Genomic DNA, 25,278 nt, shown 5'->3' on the forward strand with positions numbered 1-25,278 from the left:
TTTTTAGGATTGGGGTTGTTTTCTTTGAATCAGAGAGACTGAGAAAGCCATCTTCACACTTTTTTTTTTTTTTTTTTTTGTAGTTACCTCTTAGTAACTCACTTTTGAAACAAAGTGGGGAATCAGACTGTCATCTTTATGAGTAGCAGCACTGGAGTAATAAATTTGCAGATTTCTATTTAGTAATCTGTACCATTTTTTGAGGAGAATAAAGGTGAAAGCAGTTGATCAAGTAATTAAAACCAGATAAAGTCATGGAAGCAAGACAAAAATGTTACTCTTGCAATTAGGCTGCAATCTCTATCTCGGCTCATCCGCCTTCCAGCAAAGCTAAAAGCAGAGGACTTGGCTTGTACTACCCCTGCCTAGGGCTCTGTGTTGGCATATGTGTATGTTTAGGAAGATCTAGTGGTTTAAGCTTGTGTTTGGCCTCTGGCCAGATACAAGTAAAAATTCTTGAGAACATCATCACGTGTGGTTGTTGCAGGGAGACTCACTTCTAGTTTGCCTTTCTCCTCATGGTCAAACTTTCCTTGCAGTTTCTTACTCCCTTAAACTATCTTGTCTTTCCTGTTGTAGGATCTGGCATGTTTTTCTCAAGGGCAGGAGTCTTGTCTTTCGTTTCTCACCTGCTTCATTCTGTGGGGCTCTTAACTCATCAGTTCCTCCACTGATGACAGATGAAGACCTCATTCTGTTTTGGTTTTTGCAGGTTCCCCGCCCCCCCCCCCCCCCACTGTCTTTTACTCCTGATGTGTCCTTTCTGAACTGTACCATCAACCTCCTGTTGCTCAAATACTCTCCTACAGACTACTGTCATTACAGGGCAAATACTCTTCCTTGCATATGTCCCCTCTGAAATCTCTTCATCATCTGGCTGTTGATTTTACCGCAGTACTACTTACTACCCAGGTGTCTTATTTACTAAAAATACATTGAAAGTTCTCTTTTGAACGTTTGTTTGACTTCATGTACTTGTATGTATTGAAGCCAGAAATGGAGTAGAGACCAATGAAATACACAGGGTCCTAGGAACAACTCTGCCTCCACAGTGGGGATGGGAATGCCCGTGGTCCTGAGATGATCCCTTTAGCGTATTGTGGGGAGGATGTTGACAGCTAGTTAGAGCAGACTGAGAAATGTTTTAAATTATGCCCTAGCAGCAGAGGTCCAAGCTTTGGAAGGCATCTCCTTCATCTCTTGCTGGTGACTTCTGGCCTTTCAGCTGTGCTGAGTAGAGCTGTGGTGTGGTTACATCTGCCCACAACACCATGGTGGTTTCCTGTTGTGTCTCTTCAAAGCATTATCCATCAAGTTCTCATTACCGTCAGTATCCAGAGCACCTTGCTCACTTGGTCTGCACCTGGGTCCTGCTTCAGCATTGCACTTGTGCCAATCTTTGGGTGCTTTGCTGGAGAGAGGTGGGATCACTCAGTAGCTTGATCTTCAGCACATGTTTGAGTGTTTTGAGTTGGGATCTGGAATGACTGTCTTCAAAATAACATTGTAAAAGACAATGTAACTGGAAGATTACCCCAACACCTTGATCAAAAAATTGAAACCTTAGTATGTTTAATTTGGCATTCATAGCTTCAGAATGACTGAACAAGACTTTTATTTTTCTTTTTTTTTCCTTCCTAAACATTAGTAAAGAGAAAAGTTTCTGTTCTTGGCAAAGATTTTGTGGGCCAACTTTCAGGGCAAAATATTAGATTTTGAGTAGGGGATTCTAATGGAAAAGCTGAGCACGAAATTCACACAAGGTTCTTCTTAATTATAGAAGCCAAAAGCTCTTCCAGATGTCTGTCAGCACAGCATGCTAGATGCTGCCTTTACTGGTTTTAATAAAAGCTCATATTCAGCAAACTTTATTAGTGATTTACTGTACATTACTTTAGCCAGAAAATGTTTTTGCTCTAAAAAGCAAGCAAAGACCTGATATTTGCATCAGTAACACCCCAGCTTGTTATTTACTATGTTAAATAACATTCCAGTTCCATTATTTTACTGAAGATTTTCTGTAGATTGCCATTGTTAAAACTGGCATTTCAGAAACTCTTGAAGTACAGAAGTGAGAAATGCACATGAACAAATTGGTTAATGGTGCGTGCAAAACAGAGCCACTAACAATGCAAACACAAACGTGACATGCACAACCAGACAGGCATTTCTGTGGAAAGTTATCTGTTTGTACATGCAACTAATACATACTCTAAAGAAAAATGGAAGCTAAAAAAATACCCATGAAAATGTTATAGAACAAATACAGAGAAGTGTAATGTGACTTTGTGAATACAAAAGTGAAGAGAGCAAAAACAATAGAAAAATCATCAGTCAGAGAGTAGCTAATGAAATCTCTGAACAATGATGTAATTAAAGTGCATTCATCATTGTAGAAGATCATTTCCCTTTAAACATCTGCTCCCATTCACTTAGCAACAGTCTGGGCAGTGTCATGAATGATGGGGTTGTGGATTATGCTGAAGGGTGTGCGTTATCTAAAAAACAATGTAGAACATCCCCAGCTTGACAGGATCTGCGACAGCAGTGCTTTTCCTCAGTTCAGGTATAGCATTAAGGAAATAAGTTGGGGAAAAAAGCATATTGCTTACAGTGGAAAGGAAAACTCAGTATAAAACTGAACCCTGCCTTCTCAGCCATGCAAACAAAATTTAATTTGGTGCCAATGGATTTGAATAAAGTAATTCCTCTGGGAAAAGAGCCCCCACCCAGCCTGCTGCTTTTGAGAGATGCTTAGGAGCCCTGGTTGCTTGTAGGAGAGACCTTGTTCCTCCCCACTGAGAAGTAAGCACCACAGAAACCTTCCTGACTCCTTTCTCTGTGGCTGCCTGGTTGTACCAGCGAAAGAGTGAGATTAGCAGTTTCATGAGAAAAATATTTTTCCTCTGGCATAAGCACAGTGGGCAGAAGGGCCATGACCATCCCTTACTGCCTGACAGTCTGTGACTCTGAGGCATCTGCCTGCTTCCCCCGTGCCTGAGGCTGCCTGTGAAGCAGATGTACGTGTGCTTCTGTAAAGCCTCTGCCTCCAGGTACCAGTTTGGAGCATAACTTGCTCCAGTGCTCTTAGAACTGAGAAGAGTTTCTCATGGGCTGTGCTTTGTTTAGGGTTAGGTCAGGAATGCTGGATTGCTGTTTTGTCTCTGCTGAGTCAAAAACTGACTCTAGTCACTTAGGGAGCAATTTGTACAGCTAGGGACTTTTTTCTGTCCTTGTACAAAACTGGTACCTTATTGCATTTCCATGCAGTTGGTAGCATGGATGCTGGTTGTGGGCACAACTGGTGGCCCCTCTGTGCCTGCATTTTTACTTCTGTCTTGCTGTGCTTTAGTGTCTGTGTCTAAAACAGGGAGGGGAGGGCAGGAGTTGTGCTCATCTTACAGGGACACATCTGAAGGTGGAGCCGTTTGAGACCCACTAGCAACAAAGATCCTCCAGCTGCAAAGCAGCACTGATTGTTTTGTTAGTCTTGTTTTCTTAGCAAATCTGTAACACACAGCAGGTAGGGAGCATGGATCTCACAAGTGTTGGATTCAGAGTGCCGTATTTCTACTCCACTGATCGTTTACTGCTGACTTAAGGTCTCCTCCATGGCACGTAATCAGGCAGCCTTTACCAGCCTCTGGACTTGAGGCTGCATTGGTGGTGAAAATGCATATGTCCACATGGATTTTCAAGGGAGGCAGACAAGAGGAGCCCAGATGCCATTCAGAGAAATGAGGACTAGGGCTGCGGACATTGTACATGGTTATGCTGCTTCATACCCATTTTTGGCAATTCTGCAAATTCACAGAGGATGAGTGCTTTTTCTGCCTGGGCAGAGTGCCTTTCCAGCTGTTAGGTGCGGAAAGTGAAAATGAACTCAGCTTTGGTCTTTGCTGTTCAGTTACAGGTAAAATACTTCATCTGGTTTGTGCCTGTTCATAACAATACTTACTCTTTTTGTAAGAGCTTTGTAGAAGTGATTGGAGAGGTTCAGATTAAAAGTATGTAGTTTATTGTTCTCTCTTTCTCAAAACTGGTCAAATCATACAGTGATATTTAAGCAGAACATCAAAATAAACCTCTTTGCTTCTCCCAGAAGTGCGTCATTAGTATTGCAGAGGCTCAGTGTCAAGATTTCAAATTTAAGTGCTGTTGTCTTTAACTTAATGATGTTTGGGGTGTGTTACGGATTGCTACCGGCCTGTTGCTGCCATGCCATCTGCTACCTTTATAGTCCAGCTCAGGTAAGTCCCAGCCTGAGAGCACGGATGTGCCAGCTGCCTTTGCAGGTAGCGTTTTGAGTGCTGAACGGAAACGGGAGCCCATGCAGGCTGCAGCCAAGTGCCTCAGATCACTCACCACCGTATGTCCTCTCTCCAATCTGCTCTTGCCCGGGCCCTGCTCTGTCCAGGAGCACAGTTACACTTTTCCCTCATAGCCCTAATTCCCCCCGGTAGCCCCTGCGGGACTGAAGTGCGGATGTACTCTGTGGCTGCAGAAAGCAAAGGACGTAGCATCTTTGAGTCCTCCTCTTTTCAGCATTTGTTCTGGACCTGAACCAAAAGCTGCAGAGTACTCTGGGGTAGTCTTAGAAAATTCAGATAGGTTTCCATGGCATTGTGTGTATTTTTTTAAAAATAAACACAATTAATTGACAAATGTAGCTTCACATTTTCTCTGGCAAATGGTTTATTCACCGTTCCAGCTGCAGGCATTGGTTGCACAGGGAACAAGGACAGGATTCGATGGGAGTGAAGATGTCTAGGAAAGCTGTCTTGCATAGAAGCCGTTGTGCAGATATTTAATGTAACACACAGTTTCCTCACTGCACTGACCCTGTTGTCTTGCTCAAACTTGCAAACATAGGTATGCAGGTCTGTGCACTTAATGCCGTATTTTGTACCCATCCAAAAGATCCAGCACTTCCAAGGGAAGCAAGCAGCTTTATTTCAAGCAAGTGTCTTTGCAGCCCACTTCTGAAAAGAGGTCTAGCTGGAGTTAGACACATATGTTGAAAATGGTGGTACTTAGATCAACAGACCTATTCACGTTGTGCGCAGGGTATGAAATAATGATTTAGTCATTCTCTTTTCTGAACTGTTTGTGTAGTGCAGAGTTTGTAACCTTTCATTGTAGTGTAGATCGTGTGCACACATGAACAACTATGTTTTTCTTTCAAGACTCAAGTCCTATGTGTCGTTCATCTGAAATTTTCAGTTAAATCAGATGAAGTTATTTATGTGAACGGAACTGTGCTTGTATCACTGCCACCTAATGGTCAGGATGTTGTAGTTCGGTGCCTGGTTTAGGTGTCCCCTGGATGATCCTATCACCAGTACTAACCTTATCCTGTAAGACTAGATGGTGCGGTTAACTGCTGTCAACTTCATGTTCAGCCCTTGACAGTCTGTTCTGGAGCCTCCCTGGGCAGTGGTGTGTACATTCTCGCTCTGATGGCATATGAGAGATAAGGAAATTTAGTTTTTGTATGTCAAAATCCAGGAAGAAAGGGAAAGCATTAATCAGATGGGTGTAATCTCCAAGGAAGCAAGTACTTCATTTTCATTCAGCATTTCCCTTTGATGAAAACTTTAGTGAATGTTATTATGTGGAATTTATATGAAGCCTGGGCTTAGGTAATCAGCTTTAATATTTATATTCTTAGGGAAAAAAAAAATTAAATCATTAGTAAGCATGCATAATTAATGAATAAATTATATTTTCCTTTTGTTTTCCTTCAGGTATAAGGAAATGCTAGATCTAGTGATATCACCCAGCCTGACTGTAAATAGAGAGTGCCCTGACAGACTGAAACTTAACCTTTCCAACATTTATGCTACGGCTCCAGATGACATAGAAGGTAGGCTGCCTCTTTTGCTTATTCTTCACGGGCTTTAACGTAACGTGTGTGTGTATATATGTATGTATGTGTAACCAAAGGGAACTGGACACATGCAAGGCCTCTTCTTCTGGCAATTAGTTCTACAGTATAGTGAGCAACTGAGATTTTTGAGGTTTTTTGTGGGTTTTTTTTTTTGGAGACATTCCAGTTGTGGCTGAATCCTTTAGTTCAGCAATTATTTGAGTGTTTGATATGTAGATATATGTCTGCGTATAGTAGGTGCATACATATGCACGTGTGTTATGTATACGTTTGCTGCACTGGAATGATTACAGGTATAAAACATACTTTGTGTAGAGCTGGTAGTTTTCGTTTGAACCCCACTGGAGCCCCAGTGCTGGCATGAACATAAGCCCTGTGCTTCGGTGGCTGTGCTGCTGCTGTTGCAGTGGGGGAGTGTAGGGGCTGCCCACAACGTATCACGTAGCCAGAAAACATTTTGTCAAAGCAGCCCCGGATTTGCATCGCTCCGAGATCGCTGCTAGCATCTCCGCACGTTTAGCCCTGCTGGCCTCTGGTCTGAAGTTTCATATTTGGCAGGTAGCAAGGACAAATTCTTTCAGTGGTTGAGGCTCTGATGGAAATTTATCTGCTCTTCTCTTCCTCCTTCCCCCCATCATACTGTTCAAGTGAAGGAAACAGAAGAATGTTAAATCTGCTAAAAAAATTATTGGCAAGTGATGCAGCTGAACTAGTTCTTGCTAGTACAATCCCAGCTATTGTTTGCTGCGGTCAGGATCTGTCAGCCTTCCTGTTGGAGGGGAGTTAGCAAAAGGCACTGGCTATTATGTTTTAGTTGTATGTTTAACCCTTCATTTATAGGCTCTTAGAAGCCAAGGAGATGTTTTGCTTGCATGTTTGCTAAGGCATTAGAAATTGCATTATTAAATCACATACATCATGACTGCCTGTTTACCAGAGCAGCTGAAGGGATAACAATCAAAAGGAAACATCCTTTTAAATGTACGTGTTTGCAGAAAAGATTAGAGCTAGAAATGATTTTTAAATGCATAATTTTGTAACCTTCTTGGTGCAGGAACTATTATTATGTGATATAAATAAGAGCCAACATAGCACATATACTACTGCTGGACATCAGTTTGCTGGTGACAGTTCATGTTGATACATTTCTTATAGAAATATTATGGTTATTTTTCTACCAAGATTATGCCTTTTCCCTTGAAGATACTTATTATTAATTTGAAGAACAGGAAAATACTTGTGCGTTTGTCAAGTTTCAGACTGCCAGAGCTTTTAATGCACTAAATGCACACAAATGTACACAAATGTATGCTCTGTATTACATGTACAGTTTTAATTTTAGCAAGTCTAGTTACAGTACTTACGTAGATGTCCACATAGATGTCTGGCCTGCTGTTTTCATGGGTGCTTATCATGAGATGTGCAACTGTATCAATACAAATCTCAAATGCACATTTTGCCTGTAGTCCTGCACTTTTTGGGTAGAAACACATGTAGGTTTAACTTGCTTTTTTTTTGCCAATGACAGTAGCATGTTGCATATTCACATGCAGTAAATCCCCACTTGGCATTCTTGTAAAATGTATTTACTCTGTACTTAGCTTTTTCAAAAATGAAAAATTTGAAGATGTAGTATTTTTCAAATAGAAACGAAATTAAGCTTATGCTCAAACTGTCCTGCTGTTTTTGAAATGTAAAAGGCATTACATATTTAATTAAAACTAAAAAAGTATATTTCTTCAATGCAAATTCTGTTTGGCACCGTGCAGCAGTATGACAGAAATGGTATAGTTTTTGTTTGCACAATCTAAAAATCTGATTTTCTAAACTGTTTTCTTTCAGGTAAGTCAAAGCAAATTTTCCATAGTGAGTTTGAAGACAAGTCAGGTAAGCCCAGCTTTGGATTTATAAACAATCTTTTTTCTATATCTGTATATGTAAATGAATAGGTACATTTGTATAACACTATCCTTTGTAATTTTTTTTTTTTTTTGACTAAACCTCTCTGCCTCTTGCTGGGGAAATAGTTTACTGGTACCTACATTTTATAGATAGAGGAACTAAGGCAGGGTTGCTGGTAGGTTTTACTTTTCTAAGGTTTTTCAGGGTTGTAAGGGCGTGAAGAAACGGTTTTGTTTCGGTCAGTGATTAGGGTGATTCTGTTAGTGATTGGTGCTGTATAGGTTGCACAGTATCCCCCAGCAAATCCTCCTCCTACCTGAGCTGTCCTTTGCAAAAGAGTCAGTGCCCAGAGCACGTAGTGTTGCGGGGGACCCTAGAAGAGGACACAAGGGGGTTGTAGCTGTGGTGTTTGCCCTTCTGTGGTGTTTTGGGAGTGTACGCAGCCAGAGCACACTCTGCCAGCTCTGGCAGAACTGGGAGACAGCTTAGGAGAGGTGGGATCAGAAAGGGCACGAGGCTTGAATTTGTTGTGGAGGACGGTGCAATGGAGGTATATGAGACAGGAAAGCACTTTGGAGGAGGAAGAGTGAAGAGTGGGTGATGAAAGTGTATTTGAACACAGTAGCTATATTTGAGTGAGTTCTATTTCTTCTTTCTACCCAGAGAGGAAGAGGGTGGAACAGACATCCAGTGTGGTGCTGGGAAGGACGTTAGAGTCCAGCGCATAGACTTGCGGAAGGTGACCCTTGGGGTCTCTTGCTGCACGGATAGATGTACCGAAGCTGAGTTTTCCTGTTAATAATCATGATAGTAAGCAGCAGTGTTGATGAAGTCGTGGCCAGCTCAACCTGAAACCTGTTCCCCGCAGTTACCACTGCCTTTGTTACCAGAGCCACCTTCCCTAAAGCAACGGCACTGCAGTAACACTGCTCTGACACTGCCTGTGAAATTGGGAGACTCCTAACGGTGTGTGTGGGGCAAGAAAGTGCTCGCAGCCAGCTTGCAGGCCCTCGGCTGGGTGACAAGGAGAGAGCTGAGAGGCTTGAGAACATTACTGAAAAAAACTGTTTGCTTTTAGATGCAGAAAAGAGCTCAGTAAGCACCTAAGCACAGACATCTTTATTCTCATTTTTTTTAGTCTATTCTAACCTAATAATTAGTTCTTATTAAACAATGGCAGTTACCTTGGACAAGAGAGAAAGGAATACATGGATATTATTATTATTATTTTGAATGAAGTTATTGCTGAAGATTTCAGAGTTTGTGAAAAAAGTGTGCATTTTAGATGTTTCCATCTTTTAATCAAATGTTATTGTTTCCTAGGAAATTCAGCTCAGTCTTATTAAGCTCAGTATTATGTTTCCTAGGAAATTTAGAATTTCAGTATTATTATTGTATACAGTAAACATACAAATTGCAAGATTTTTAAAATATTAATTAATATTTTCAGTATTATTATTACATATAGTAGACATTATACAAATTAACATTCTTTAAAAAGAAGAATATCTAGTAATTAATATTTTTAGTTAAAATACATGCACCTGCATTGAGGTTTTTCCATAAACAAGTGAACAAAGCTAAAAATGCATTTTAAAATTAAATTTAGTTTTAAAAGGTGTCAAATTAAATGCCTCTGTTTTTACAAATAGTTTGTTACATGTTACAATGCAAAATTATAAAGCCATGTGCAGTGTTGTGAAAAAGGATTGTGTAGGGAAGAACAGTTTCAAAAGAGAGTTAGATCTGGAAGAACAAACATTTCCTATGTGAGCATGTCAGATCTTTTCAGACATTCTCTCCAGGTTACACACCGGCTACTGAGAGGAAAATTAACTCCATCCCTGACGAAACCAGGACAATGGCATAACAAGTTACTCAGACCCATAGGACTATTTGCATGTATTTATACTTTATATGTATTTGCATATTTCATTAAATAAAACATGCTTTAAATTTTTAATTCACTAACTTACGAACGTCTGCACAAATGAAGTGGTGCTGTTTTGGACAACTTCGTACTGAAGATAATCCATCTACAGCATTGTGGGTACGCCCTTGCCTGTGCACGGGACAGCACTGCAGACGTTTCCTGCCCAGTGATAGCAATGTGCAGGCATTGAGGGCACTGCAGGAATCTCCTTTTCCATCCAGCATGTGCAGCTGCAGTTGAGAGATTATCTTCTGCATGAGATTGGGTGATATTTCCTATCTCGTGTAACAAATTACACTCTGGATGCCAGCAGCCAAAGTGGAGGGTGGTGGTGCCGCCATCAATGGACAATGTGATGCTTGACATTCTCCCTGTGTGCAATTAGTCTGGCGTGTTCGGTGATGCAGCCAGCAGATAGAGACGCTGAATCTTTTGTTCCTAATGTCATTATTGATGATTGTGAAGGTGTTTTGGCATTTGTACTGCTGTAATAACATCTAACAGCTCCAGCCAGGAACCAAGAAGCAAAATTTGGATGGCATTACGGAGGCAACCTGTGTAATATTTATGGTGGCATTTAGGTATGGTGTTTCCAGTACAACTGGCAGGCAACTTACCTTAGATTTTTTTAAATGTTAATTAAACATAAATTTATCCCTAACTAAAGATGGTGGCACATTTTTCTCTGGTAGTGTTGCAGGACATATCTGTTTGGTGCATGGGAAGGCATCCTGCGCATATAAACTGTGATACGTTTTCTACTGGTTTAATATTCGGATTACTGGCAGGTCAATAAAGTAGGCTATAGTCAACTCAAAAAATTCAAGAGTAACGAGATCTACAGTGTTGCAGTGAGTCAGTGTCTAGGAGAGTACCAAAAGCAAAAAGGGCAAAAAGTGCAATGAGCTTAAATCACTTTAGTAGTCATAGTAGTTGCTTTTATAGCCGTTAGCACATGAGTTATCCCACCAAAGCCCAGCTTCATGATTGGTATCAGTCCCATGAGAAACAGAAACTGGTGGCTCAATCAATCAATATAATCCTCAGTTTAAAAACTAAATCTATATTTGTTATTAAGTGGAGAATAACTTTCTTACCTACTTCAGTTTGTGGAGTTTCAGTAAAAACAAAGTCTTCTAATTCCTGTACATTTTTCTCAAATCAGCAGTGGTAAAAACTGTGATATCAACTTGGCCATAGAACTGAACATGATGAAAATCTAAGACTCTTTAATTTTTTTTTCCAGGCAGCAGCAAAGCAGCACCACAGTGTCCTCTCCATCTGTACTCCACAAAGTGAGTGCTCGTGCCAAGTGCTGTAATTCAAAAACTGTGTTTTGCTGAACAGCCATTTTGTGCAGACTTCTGTCACCTTAAAAAGCGTTCGCTTTAAGCCCATCCACCTGTTCCCCTGCATGTCTCTGGCCCAGTGAAGTAACTGATTCTTAATCTTGTTAGACATGGAGTGAAAGAAGGCTTGAGGTACTGTGCACTGTACTTTCGTACCCCTGGGAATCCAAACCTTATCAGTTTGAATATTACTGTGTTTATGAGTGACCACAGAGGAGTATGTTGAAATGTCAGCGGTTTCTCATGACACTCGTTTTTTTGGCAAACCCAAAATGAAACATGAAAAATCAGAGTGTTGATTTTACTTTATTTTTTTAACGTGCGTATATTTTGCACAGTCTTAAAGTCCCCATGCATATAGGTAGCTTAATCTTAGTAGCTCTTATCAGGAGCCATATAGTGAAACAAACTTTTGGCCCAGTCTAGTCAATTCTGAGTTCCCAAAATACTCACCATCATACTTTGGTTATTATTTTATCAAAATGTCTGGAAGTGTTCTACCTGTGCTCTAGAAGATCATGTACAGTAACTATTGCCTTAGACCTTCTGTTTTCTTGTTCTGAACAGACATTATCCCCGTATAGTGACAGTCCCATCTTTCCCAACAATGGCAACGTATGGACAGACTCAGTACAGCGCAGGAATCCAGCAGGCTGCTGCATACACTGCTTATCCTCCTCCGGGGCAGCCCTATGGCATACCCTCCTACAGTGAGTACCCAGATGTCATGTTACCTTTGAGGACATCTTCCTCTTGCTCCTAGAAAAATATATTTGAAATGTTAAGCTTTAGATTGTCTTCCTAGGCTTAGAGGAAAATCTGACTGTTAAAAATGTTGGAATTACTTTGAACTGTCTATGAGCTCTTGATATCCTACGTTACGATCTTACAAACGAGTTAGGTTTGGAGTTAGTCAGTAGTAGGATATGAGACAGCATGATAAACTCAGGTTCAGTAGGATGTGCCACTTAAGAGCAGTAGCTGGTGAGTGTTCCCATGACTCACTGCCAAGACAAAGTCTGTTGCAGTAAATAGTATATTTAGGTAAATTACACTTTGCCTTCCTTGATTCTTCATGGAGTTTCAATGATACAGGCTGCTTCAAGAAAAACTTTCTGTATATTATTACGGAAGAACAAAGACAGAGAGCAGAATAAGGCATGCGTGAAATGATACAGAGTACTTTGGTTTTGGAAGACAGTTTGTATTTAAATGGATGGTTGTTAGCTGTAGGTGCAGTAAACATTTCTAACCCCAGTGAGCTTTGTTCCCTGCTTTTCTGCATAGCTTCACCAGTAGCTCTGGGAAGATGAATCTGGGCAGAAGCAGCTGGGCGTTTAGGCAAGGGACTAATTAAACCGGCACGCCTGATGGGGTAATGCCTGGTAAACTAAGTGTTAAGAGTGTCCTCAAGCACTATTTGGAAATACTGAGCTCTTGAAGGAGCTGGGAAGTTCTTTCCACTCCTAAAGACCAAAGAGAGAGTGCTCTTGCTTAGGTAGGGCTCTTTAAAAGAAAGCTTTGGGCTCCTTATTCACAGCTGATCCTGTGACTGCTGAGTCTTGCAACATTAAAACGGCTTCATAGTTCTGTTTCCGTTCCTGTTTTCTCTTGTGCTCTTAAAGACCTTCGTTTGCTTTGCAAATACAGTATTGTTTCCCAACCAGAAGCTTTTAAACAGCCATTGACAAGGCTTTTACCGAAGGGAAATTCAATGCAACAGCCTGGAAGGCCAGGGAAATGGGCTTGGCAGAGCCTAAGCTCTACCAGGATGATGAGAGGAATGTTTTGAGACCCTTTCCTGGAGCTACTTGTGTGTTTGCATCAGCTGGCTGATTTCCAAGGCAAACTCTGAACAGTTGTCCTGTTAGAGCAGGTGAAAATAGAGCCATTTGCTACTGCCTGGAGTCTTTAGGGCATACATGTGTCAGCCCCATATGCCGCTTATAAATCCCGCGGGTGACCTCTTAGCATCCTTGAGCAGTGATTTCACTCCCCCAGCCCCTATACCCTCTCTAAGATACTCAGCACAGCATATGAAAAACTCCACCTGGCTGACAACCAAGAACAATGAAGCAGTATTGGTTTTAGGCACAAAAATAAAACTCAGCCAGTTTCTAGACAAAACAGAACATTGTGTGGAAATTAATTTGGTGCTAAGTTATTTTGCTGTCTGACAATAATTTTTAGACTTCCAAAAAGGGCCATTCGCTGAAGATTAATTGTAGCTGGGGTAGGTTGAATGCTTGCATGCGGAGTGCTAATGTAATTGAAAAGCATGGGATGTTATGAAAAGCAGCTTCTCTGCGCACACTCGCAAATCCCTTTGCTTCCCCAGCAGTAATGGAGCCGGACGCTTGCACCAGCACATGTTCATTCACTGTCCAAATAAACTTCCTGCGTTTCACAATTCACTGTTGTCATCGTGTTGCTAACTTGTACTCAAATTGTGTTGCAGCTATTCTCACCTAAAGCTAAAAGAAGTTATTTTTATTAGAGAAAACATTATTTGGGAGGACTTATTCCGAATCTGAGCAAATGCAGACTTGTTGCTTTTAAGAGTCGTTAAGCTAGAAAACAGCATGTTTGTGAAAGTCATGTGAATTCAACTTGTCTTTTGGCAAGTTTTCTTGCAAGTGCTTAAAGATGACAACAGCCTGGGAAGTGTATAAATCCAAGGCCAGAACATCAACAGGGTCTTTGTTGAGTCCCAGCACTCAGGGTGTGTCCAGTGGCCTTTTTTTTGTTTTGTGGAAATAGGCATGCAAATGAGGGAAGGATCATGCCCAAAGGGTTCATAATAAGACGCACCTTTCAGCTGTTTATTTTAATAATACAGCTGTACAATCTCGGCAGCATCTCAGAATAAAATATCAACCCCTTTGACTTCCAGCAAAGGTTTCATTTTGCAATGTTTAATTCAGCTATTGCTGTTCCCCCTGTAAATTGTCAGTTTAATTGCCTGTTTTTAGTAATGAAAAGATTTTTGTGGCTTCAAGGCTTACCTGTTGTTCCTTAACTGTATGTTATATCTAACTGAATAGATGATAACCCTTCTGTATGATTTGCCCATAAATATTTTGCTGCCAAAGCTGAAAATATAATGCAAGTAAAAGATAACTCTGATTACGACTGAAGTCTTGAGGTTATTTCCCTGAAGGTCCTGTTCCTTTGTTATTCATGGCTTGTATCTAATAACCATTCAGAAAGTTCCTGAGGCAATGAGTTCGTTTAGTTCTAAAACAAAACTGTTTGTTCAGAAATTGTTTTTGAAAACAATATTATTCAAGGTTGTTTCCTCATCTTAGCAAAAGTTCATTTGGGTGTGGATGCAGGATGTAGCTGACTCAAGTATTACTTGTGATGAGTTTACTTGACTCTATTATTTACCTGTTTTGGGTAATGCAGATAATTAAAAAAAGTAGGGGAAAAATAAGTTATTAGGTTTAAATCTAGCTGAAAAATTGTTAATATTTAAACTTGCTTTTTTACACCTTTATATGAGACTGATGTTCTGTTCTTGGTTCCTACCATATGCCCCAAAGGCATCAAAACAGAGGACAGCCTGAGCCATTCCCCAGGACAGAGTGGGTTTCTTAGCTACGGATCCAGCTTCAGTACCCCGACTGCCGGACAAGCACCGTACACGTACCAGATGCATGGTGAGTACAGCTTGGTGCCTTGCAGGATGTGCTATGAGAAGTCAGAATCCTGTACCAATTCTTCCTCTTTCACAATTAAAATTAAAAGCTTGGGTATAAGCAGTCAGAATGGAGGAGGAGGTAAGTCTTCATAGGTCTGTTCTACTCATAAGGGAATTAATTTCTTGCTGAGGTATTGGATTTAGCGCTAATATACCCTAGCAAAACTCCATGTATGATCAATATAAGCTTTGCCTTTTTTTAGTTGTAGGCCTCATATTCTGAGACCACTTAGGTGTTTGTATTGAACTTGACTAGTAAAAAGTAAAGATTAGATTTTGTCTTCTGCTAAACCTCAGCACACCTGCATTTGAAAGTGCCTTGCATTAAGCATGAATTGCCATGAGTGCACAAACTGAGCCAAATGTTAAAAAAAAAAAATTTCCAAGAGGTCAAAATGCAGATAGTCTCGCTGTTTCTTAGCAAATATGTTCATTACTGACAAAGACACTGACAGTAGCACAAATGAACATACCTCAAGTAGTTTAAAATTGCCCAGTTTAGGTGCTGGTGAATGGGAAGAGTCAGGAAGCCCATCAGGCACACAGGCTAAGTGTGCTGCACCCTTTCCTGCTGTAGCTATGTGTATCCAGACTCGCTAGTTTAAAAGCAGCTCAGGTACAGCTGCAGCAGCTCTGGCAGCAGTGCTAGTCCATCTGTATCACATGGGCACGAGCTCTCCAAGATGCTCTTTCACTGGAAGAAAAAAGTCACTGCAAAGGGAGTGACTTCGCTGGGGGAAAGGCGAATGCACGTGAGAATAAAGCTTTGCTTTTGCTTTGTACTTCCCTAAGAGATTTTCCAAGGGTTGGAAAACCAAGGAGGAATTGCATGGCTTTCTGAAGTTCGTGTAGAAGCCATTTTAAGGGAGAGAGATCAAGCCTTTCACTTTGCTTTTTCGTATAGCTGGGGATCTTTTTTTTTTTAAAACCTCTAGGTAAAATGCCCTTTTGTGTCATTACACTTAGCTATCACCCTTGTAAAGCCGTCTCTGTCAGTGCTTTAAATTCTTCTCAACCTGTGAAAGGTGGATGGGTGCATCCACTTTGATTTTTAAGTCTGAGAGCAAATAAAATCCACAATAGTTATGAAAACTGGGAAACAAGGTAAAACACATTTTATTCTAGAAATTATTTAAGAAAGCTGAAGACTGAGAGGTGACCCTCTGCTGAGACTTCATGCACTACTTTTGTCAGAGCACATATCTCTAAGGTGGTTTTTGTGGTTTGAACCCCTCATGGGACATGTTGAAGACATCTGCCTTGAATGTGGCACAAAAAAAAAATTTAAAAATCCTGTAGCTTATGGGGTGTTTTTGTCCCCTTGACTCCTGGGTCTGTGCTCTCCCAGAGCGACAACAGCCATGCTGCTTCCTGACTGACTGCTATATGATTAGATGCTGATGGCTGTAACACCACTATTGACAAAGTACTGGCATTTTCTTTTACTGCCTTGGAAGATCAGTGTATTCCTGTCTAGGTTTCTGTTATGTTTTTGTTTCTGCAGAACACAGCTTCCACATGTGCTTTGTGTTAGCTTAGGAGAATCTGAGCTGTTTGAGAAGGCAAACTCTTGACTCACTTGGGACTGAAGTTTTTAAGATGGCCCCTTTTTTCAATCAAGAGGTTTAGGCAAGCAAACTTCGTGCATCAGCACTTGAAAATGTTACACTTCCAAACAATAGTGACTCAAGCATGTGTTGTACCAAAATAGGCTGGGAGGAACTTCATAGATATGTGTATGAGCATGAATGTACCCAGAGTGCTTTCAGATAATGTTCCCTAGGGCAATGCTATGGTATTAGGTGAAATCACTTCTTTTCAGATTTTTATAGCAGGAAGATAATTTCAGCTGGCTCACTAAGCCTTTAATGCAAAAGAAAACAGAGGAAAACAGTTTCTGCAAGTGGCAGGTGCTTACTGCAAGGCAAAAGGAGCAGGAATAAATGTGTCTTCCTGTTGTAAACAAGTATTTCCACTCTTCTTCTCCTTGCTCATGAGAGGAACAGTCCAAAGCTCCCTGACCATACGGTTTATTTACCTTGCTGAGTGCTAGTGAAAGGTTTGAGTGAGAAGCCAGGAGCCTTCCTGTGCTGAGTGCTACCTAGGAATGTGTGCTCAGTGCTTTCCCACGCCACAGCACTTGGGGGTGGGGAGGTGATCGCTCCGTCTCCGTAATGCAAGGAAGCAACTCTCCATGCTGCCCAGCTCCATGACCATTGAGATTTTCATTAAGTTCACATCATACTTTTGGTTATCCTGTTGCTGACCCAGGCAGGGGCTCTGGGTGATAGTATAACCAGCTGAAAAGGGCAAATTTTTATTTAGAAATTTTTATAAAATCAAGTTTCAGGGGGACTTTAAGAGTGAAGCTCTTAACTCCCACTTCAAGCACAAAATGTTGAAAGAGAGACCTTGAAGAGGGTTATGTACAGAGAATCAGCAAGGACAGGTGTCTCCAGGAGTGTGTGCTACTCAGTTTTGTAGTTTAAAGTGTGAGGAAAAAAATATTTTAAGCTAAGCTCTCCAGGTATTGTAAGATGGTAATAGCTCAAGTACATGAGTGAAATAACTTTGTTACCCTTTGCCTCCATTGAGAATCAGCTCCCAGAGCAATGTAGTGAAGTCACCTGCTAGCAGGCATGGGTGGTCAGACAGTGAATCTCGAGCAGATTGTGCAGCCTGTGCAGTTTCTCATCACTGTCCCCTCATTTATGAGTTACATGGTCCAGGCAGCAAGTAGGCATTGTTGGGTGCCTACTGGTCTTACACCAATCACAAAGGAATAAATGACCTCTTGGGTGACAAATACTTTGTTTCACAGGGCTCTAGGACAAATGTTCTCCTTTGGTAAGTGCAGATGTAGTTGGTGCTGGTTTGTTTGTTCTCACATTTGTTTGGTACCAGCACTACCTCTGGCAGGGATACATGTGTCAGGTTGCAGCCTCACCACCCTGATGGCTGTTGTCAGTAACATAGTGCTTCTGAGGCCAAATCCTGCCCTTTCAAGTCTGTTCGTTTTCATTACAAACACAGATGATGCAGGTGTATTGGGGCAGCATTCAGCTTTTCATCTTTAACTCCAGTTTCAACTGTATATTAGTTCTTGAGTGGGAGCAGAATCCACTAAAAAGCAAGAATGAGGATGGAACATTCCTTTGGTCATTAAATGGTAAAGAAAAAAAAAAAACAAACCTATTTTACAGCCAACCAGAAGGGGAAATCTATTTTCATGCTTCCCTAGCATGAAAATAAACTAAATGTGGAAAGGTTTGTAAGCCAGATAGCTAGTGCAATATGTCACACATGTATATAAAAATAAAATATGAGATTGGCAAGTTCCATGGGTTTACGACATGAAACTATGTCACAAACAGACTATAGATTGAAATAATGGCTTTAATTGCCGTGTAACAGTGGATATGATAATATATCGCCAGACTTTGAGTAACACTAAAATCTAGTATTCACTTACTTACTCTGAAGGAGTGACTTTATTTATCTTTTTTTTTTTTTTAACCAGTGCTGTATACAGCATTTTTTTCATGTCCTTATAATATTTACAAAATTAATTTGTTTCATTATGAAGCAAAGATATTTGAAATATGCATGTGACCAGTCTGGAGATGCCATTTATTTTTAGAGTCATGAATCAGATAAGGAGGTAACAGCTTGCATTAGATTTTTTTCTTTAAAGTGATAAATTTGTAATGCTGGTAAATGTATGTTGCTTCAAGGTCTATGCCATTTCTTATTCAGTCCTCATGTAAGTTTACAATTACAGCAGCAGATCTCCAGATAACACTGTAGGCTAGATATTAGAACTGCTCTTTAGCACACATTTTTCTAAGTTTACATTTTTTCGCATTTTAGCAGTTCAGTGATTTTTCTCAGACTTTTGGTAAAATTATTATTCAATGATAGAAATGGAACAGAAATCACAAAGATTGTATTCAACTGCTGCTCCAAAGAGCTTACCATCTTAACCAGCGATTGAAGAAGCTGCTCGTTGCTGAGGGTGGGGGGGAAATCTTTGGAGTATAAGAAACTTATCGTTTAATGAGCTGTGTAAAATACAAAGAGAAACCTGTGCCAGCACATTAGCTAACACAGAAAACCATCAGCTATGCAGAGCGCCAAATAGCAGCCAGCTTATGGAGCGTTTCCTGTGGTCGCATGAGCATGTGTTACCCCTTTATTGCACATCAGGCCATCACTTCTCAGCTTGTTATTAATTCCTAGACAATGCCTTGCTCTTCAGTTATTATTGCTAAAATGACAGCTGGTATGAAACTATGAAATTGCACAACAGTTCAAACTGTAGCCAAAGACCACTGCAGATACTGTCGTTGGGCAGGAAAAGATTTAACCACTTTTTTTTTTTTAATATCTAAATCAATTTACCCACAAAATACTTTTTACATTACAAAGGAAAATTCAGTTATGTAACTGGGATAACTTTCCTTTGCCAAGGAATTGCAAAGCAGTATTGAGTTTAGTACAGACATAAATTTGAGGCCAAAGACCTACGCAGTGAAATTCTTTGCTACTGCTGAGTATTTGTTTTCTTTGTAGAGTCCATTCTGATCAGCTGTCAAATAATGAATGAATAGAAAGCAGCATTTCTTTTTTGAAATTCACTCATTATATACGTTGCTTATGTTTGTGGAGTGAATTGCTTATTGGGCTGAGACCAAGTAAAATATGAATATTTAATCAATTGAAATGTTTTCTTATACTGGCAACATTTTGGCTCTTGTTAATATTGGGATAATCTTGACAATTTTTTTTTTTTTTCAAGAGATGCCTGAATTTCTTGCAATTGTGTGCCAGTTTGTGTGTTACATATTTTAATATGAGCCTGTAAATATATATTGGGCATGAATAGCTCACTTTACATGCATGAATTTTGTAAAGGAAGTGGCATGTTTAATTTTAAGCTTAATTCTTTTCAGTACTTGGTGATGAAATGTGTGAGAAGGGGAAATTTCAGTCTACAGTTGAAAAATGTGGATCACACTTCGACATACAGATAGTGAATCCATCTGAATTCCCAGAAAATAGAGGAGACCAAGAGCATATGTTCTCAGCAAACTGTCACTCAGATGCCTTAGGTTCATAAAATTAAAATCTCAGTAGAAAATGAGTAGTCTCTTTCAAAAGCTTCTGCTTCACAGCTGGTTTGCATTAGTTGCAGTCTAAAACTGTGGCAGTAAAGCTGTGCCTCTGTGGTGAGTTCAGCAGGGAGAGGCCTCTCTTCAGGAGCGGTCAGACCTCACTTTTTACAGTGTAAATACAAGGTTCCTCAGAATAACAGCACAGGCTCCCTTTCAAAAATTTTTAAACAACAGAGGCTGACCATGGTACATTTACTTTGTTTTCAAATGAGCTTTTTTAGAGGAGAGGGAGGTCAAGGGGAGAGGCAAAGGTGTTGACAGTGTTGCACTGTAAACTGCTACTGCTACCCAAGGAGGAAGCCCTGCTTTAACTTTTCTCCTTTACTGCTTGTTTTGAGGTTCCATTCAGAACTCATTCCTTGGTCACTATTAAACAGGAGGGACTTGGGAAGAGGATAGGCTGTTGGAAAGAGTAGACACCAGGGTGGACGGTCTTGAAGCTAGGGGAGCAAACGTGTGTTTGCGAGAGAGAAATGGGCTGGCAAGTCATCTGTAACTTCTGCTTTATCCAGGCTCATCAGGGGTTTATTGTCAATGTCATTGTCCCTGACGAACACCAGGGTTTGTGTTTAAAGCTTATGTGGGGACACAGGTCCGTGTGCTTGAACAGTACCCATGGAAACTCAGAAGTAATGCCAAAATTATATCAATTGTAGAGATGATGGCAGTGCAGCCAAAACCAGGAGTTGTCTCTGAGACAGAGCATTGATTTTGGAAGTATCTTGCGTCTGCTGTCTGCTGAGGTGCTCAACAGGAGGTTTCACCAGAGGGGATGTGTGGAGGAGGGCTCTGCCCACACCCACACCTGTGAAAAGCTGGCTTGCACTTCATGAGGCTTCATTCTTCTAGCTTGTTCCTGTGTTTCAGAGTGCCTGCCCAAATCTGTACTTAAGAGCTACAACAGGTAGTTTTAGAAGGATATGTTTGAGTGTAAGACAAGTCATTGTTTCACTGCAGGAAGTGTTGGATAAAGTTTTATGATTGTCCTGTACAAAAGATCAGCCTTTATATCCATAAAGTCCAGCTCCACCATCAGTTGGCTGTCTTGGTGTTCACACTGAAAGAAAATGTGAGTGCTACCCAGTTGTGGTGGTGATGGCTGTTTTGTACATCATCACTGCAACTATGATCCTTGCTTGTAAATTAGGGTAGATAAAGAGCTAGAAAAAGTAAAAAGGAAGATTAGTAATACTAATCTGCATTAGAAGCAGTAATTTGAGCATCTTGGCCTCCTACCTAGTGTCACAAAAAAGGATAGTTTTGCAAATATTTAGGAGGAACTCTTTCCTCAGTGTGAAGAGCAGTGTGGGAGGAAGCTTGAGAGTTTTATTTGACTCTCTGTCATCAGGCTGGCAGAGAGTGGTATCAGGGAGATGGAAGCAGGCATGACAGTTATGAATGAGAGAAAAGCAATAACAGTGGGGCAATAGTGAAAGGACTGGATAAAGAAAATGCAGTTCTGCAGTGGTATGATGAGGAAGTGGGAGCCACCAGAGAAGAAAGGAGTGATTTTTCCTGAACCTGCTGCTTGACTATCTTGGGAGCATTTGTGGAGGTCAGGTAGAATACTCAAACCATGAGTTAATGAGCAAAATCAGCATAGAAAACAGCCACAGAGAATTCTGTTTGTGGATTTTATTTTCATCACTTTTGTGGGTTGTTAAAAAAAAAAGCATACAATGGTAACATCTTGGGAAATTATGAATATTGCCTTGATTATTCAGCTTATAGTACAGTTGGCATAGAATATGCTAAAATGTTACAGAAGCTTCACTGAATAATTGATTCGATATACCTAATAATTTTTTCTTGAAAATACCTAGAAGGCAGTAGAAGAGCTAGTGTAAAATTACATATAAAAATCTGCATCAAGAAACATCCATACCTGCATATTCAAGGACTCGAAAGTTAGGAAACATCAGATTCATGCTGCTGCTGCAGTATTGGTGCTGCTTTCCATTGTACCTCATTTCCAGGCACTGTGTGAGGTAATGCTCTGGTGGAAAAAAAAATAGAATGCAGTCGTACAGTCAAAGACTGTGGTGATGTTTGTGGACAAATAAGGTCTAACCCTGCTTCAGTTAGCAGAGACGCTGCAAGTCAGGAGTTTCTTAACTGCTGTGTTGGCATGGGTAGCACTCTTGCATGGGCTTTTTTATATGTAATTTATGTTTATATTGCCAGAGTTTAAACTCTGAAACTTCTGCACTACAATACTGTGACCCGTAGAACAACGAGAATACCTGCACTGTCTGAAGATGATGACAGCAGATGTTGTAGGGCTAGTTAGATTTTAGTGCTGACCTGGGAACTGTAATCTCATAGCCACTAAACAGCACAGGAGGTGGTAAATTCAGCTTTCCTTTATCTTGCCTTGTTATCTATCAGTGGAGGATTGTGTCTAGGGTGAAACCGCAGCTGGAGGAATCTTTAATCTTCGATGTCCATGGAGTCGCCCAAATAGTCAATTTTGCTAGTTGTTTTTTGAACAAAGGATTGCACAGAAGTAGTATACATCATTGTTGTAAGGATGTTAACTTTTTGGCCCAAAACATTTCTTGTGATTTGTTTTTGAAGACAGTCCAGTGTGATTTCCTTCTATAGCTGCAGTGTCATTTGATAGGAGTGGTTAAAAGGAACACTTTCTCAAAATAGGATAAAATTTAATTGCTTGCCCATGGTTCAGATCCTGACAGTAAATATAAACCAGCCCAGCACTTTCAAGATCATTGTTGAGCTGGATTGAGATACACAGGTGACCAGGCTCAAAAGGCCGGTAAAAGGCAGGCCCTTAAAGCTGCTCTGGTCATCACTTGTTAAAGTTCTTTGTGGCTCTGTGGGTTGAGCACTCCCAGAAGTAGGCAGCAGGGGAAGAGCTTTGACTCAGAAAAAATGCACTGTAAAGTGTGGTTTCTATCACCATTGAAAGTGCCCTCAAACACCTGGTCAGGCTAGCGAGACTGAATGGGATTGTAGTGGGAGACAAATGGACAGATTTTAAATGGGTTGCGTATTAGTGGGTATTATCTGCAGGAGGTGTTCATATGCTTCTGGGAGCAATGTCCTTTAATAGACGCTGCTTTTGTCAAGTGCTGTGACGTTGTAGAACCATGCTTTTCGTCTAGGTTAATATAGCGTGCTCTTCCCTAGACTGTCTGACCCCTTTCAGACAGAAATACAGGGCTTTTTGGGGAAGGGTTCGCTATGCCTAATGACAAACAGTTGAGCAGTTTGCTGCAAAGTACATATGGGCTGAATGTTTCTTCTCCTTTAACAGGTCAGATAGTCTTGAAATACCCCCACAGCTGACAGCCATGCAACATTTTGAGTTTTCTTGCCCAATAAATGCAGGCAGATGTTGTAGGATTTGGAACCTTACAAGGCACTGGAGTATAGCTGGTGGGAGGTAATTTTTTTTCTCACTAAAAAAGTAGCAGCTTGAAGAAGGCAATATTTACTACAGGAAACATTAGCTTGTAAGAGAGCTAAAGCACTGCAAAGAACCTTTCTGAACGACCATGCAAGTCTTCAGCCAGATGTTCTTCGTAGCATAGAGTAATGCACGCACTACTGGGAGTTAGACTGAGGCGTTTCCTTGCATCACTCACAGTCAGCATTGTTTCCTGTAGGAAAACAGCTCGTTGATGCAAGAATACACAAGCCATTATATGCAAGCTTGTAAAATACCATGCAATTCAGCTGAACCCTGTAGGCATTTATTTTATTAGTGCTAAGTGACCAAATAATCCTTTGAGAGAATTGTCCTTGGAATCGCTGTGCAATTCATCTACAAGTTAGAGGAAATGCTTGGATCTAAGCTTCATTGTTCTGTTTCAAGCATATTCAGAAGTGCCCATGGTAGCCACCCTCTGAACACCCTCATCTCAGTCCAGTGTTCCATCTTTTGAGTATTCATGGACACACAATTGCTGCAGGCTACCCAGAGAGCTGTGATAAACCCCCTGCTGTCCACATGTGTAGAACCTGGCTATCTCCTCCTCTGATTTTGAGTATTTAATTGAATATTGGAAGTGCAAACCATCTGTTCTTCTAAATATAGCGGCTTATTCTCTTTAGAGCAGCACAGGAGACTGGGAGAACATCTCCCTGAGGTCAGGGCCTCTCTGACCTCTGAAATGCAAGGACGCAAACAGGTATTGATCAGAACTATACCACAGACCCATCCTGTCTCTGTAATCACAACTCCCTAAGACACCAATATTCCTATGTCACCCTGTGTATTCATAAGCAGAAAGAAAACTTCTTTTAGCAATGCCAGAGCTTAGTTCTGAAGATACTGAAAATAACCATGAATATTCCCTTATTTTCTCTACTTGTTCTTACCTGGAAAGGAGGGGAAGAAATGCAGCCTCTTACTGCAGTGACTGAAAGATAGAAAGGGAGAAACTGAGAAGAAGGAGAAGCTGGCATGAAAGTTTTTGCAGGAACACAGTTCAGATCACAAACCAATGAAATTAACATTGACTGTGGCAGAGGTATTAAAATATTTGAATTAAAAAGGGAATGAGAGGAAAATAGCAAATGAAATCCATCTGTATGAGAACAGGAATACACCATCAATCAGCTCACAAAGGGTTTCTCTATACATGTTGCCTGTGGACACTCACATAGAGAAGGGCCACATCTGTTTATGCAGGAAAAGTCATGGCACTGAATGTGCATGGCATATGCATGCCTTTTATGCGTCATCTTTTCATGCAAGTGTGTTTGTGATATACATACTTCACAGGAACATTTACAGTACCGTACATCTAAAGAGCTATCCTTCTTTAGAGTCCAGATTGTTTTATTACCAGCTAAATGTTCTTTAAGCTACCTGTGAATGAGGGCATTGTGACATTTACCAACTGGTTTGATTGAACACAGATGTGAACCATATTCCATATGGAGAAGATCCAAAGGGAGAAATCCTAGGCTTGTTTCTGATTTGCAAGTAGGCTTTTGAATGCAATTATATGACGTTGAGCTACCAGCATAGATGGAAAAAAATCACTTGCTCACACATCTACAGTAGGCAGATGCAGAATCAGCTGCAGTTTGGATAGTGCACCGTCTTCAGAAGTCGGGGAAAAAAGCCAATGTATGTGAAAGCGAAAGTCCTGTGGAAGTGCTCAGTATCCACTCAGAAATGAGAAGGGCCCAGGCATTCCTGTACATTGCTTCCTAGGTGTGCCTCATTCCACGTAAGCACCACTTTCTAGTGTTATTCCAGTCTACTTCTGAGTATTACAAGAAGTGCTACTACCTGGAAAAGCATTCGAAAAAAAAATGGTTACATGGGGAACAGGGCTAAAGTGATGATGTCA

General features: G+C 40.7%; 1 protein-coding gene across 2 annotated transcripts in view; it reads left to right on the forward strand.

Moving 5' to 3' along the window:
* Positions 1-25,278, forward strand: part of EYA2 (EYA transcriptional coactivator and phosphatase 2) — a 97,975-nt gene that overhangs the window by 34,608 nt on the left and 38,089 nt on the right. For both annotated transcript variants that reach the window (XM_086760540.1, XM_086760539.1), the window contains exons 2-5: positions 5,748-5,866; positions 10,972-11,020; positions 11,642-11,784; positions 14,620-14,736. In XM_086760540.1, the coding sequence (XP_086616666.1) occupies positions 5,758-5,866; positions 10,972-11,020; positions 11,642-11,784; positions 14,620-14,736 (418 nt within the window). In that variant the 5' untranslated portion in view covers positions 5,748-5,757. The remainder of the gene's footprint in view (positions 1-5,747; positions 5,867-10,971; positions 11,021-11,641; positions 11,785-14,619; positions 14,737-25,278) is intronic.

The sequence above is a fragment of the Chlamydotis macqueenii genome, chromosome 16 (assembly GCF_036417535.1).
Source record: "Chlamydotis macqueenii isolate bChlMac1 chromosome 16, bChlMac1.mat, whole genome shotgun sequence".
NCBI lineage: Eukaryota > Metazoa > Chordata > Aves > Otidiformes > Otididae > Chlamydotis > Chlamydotis macqueenii.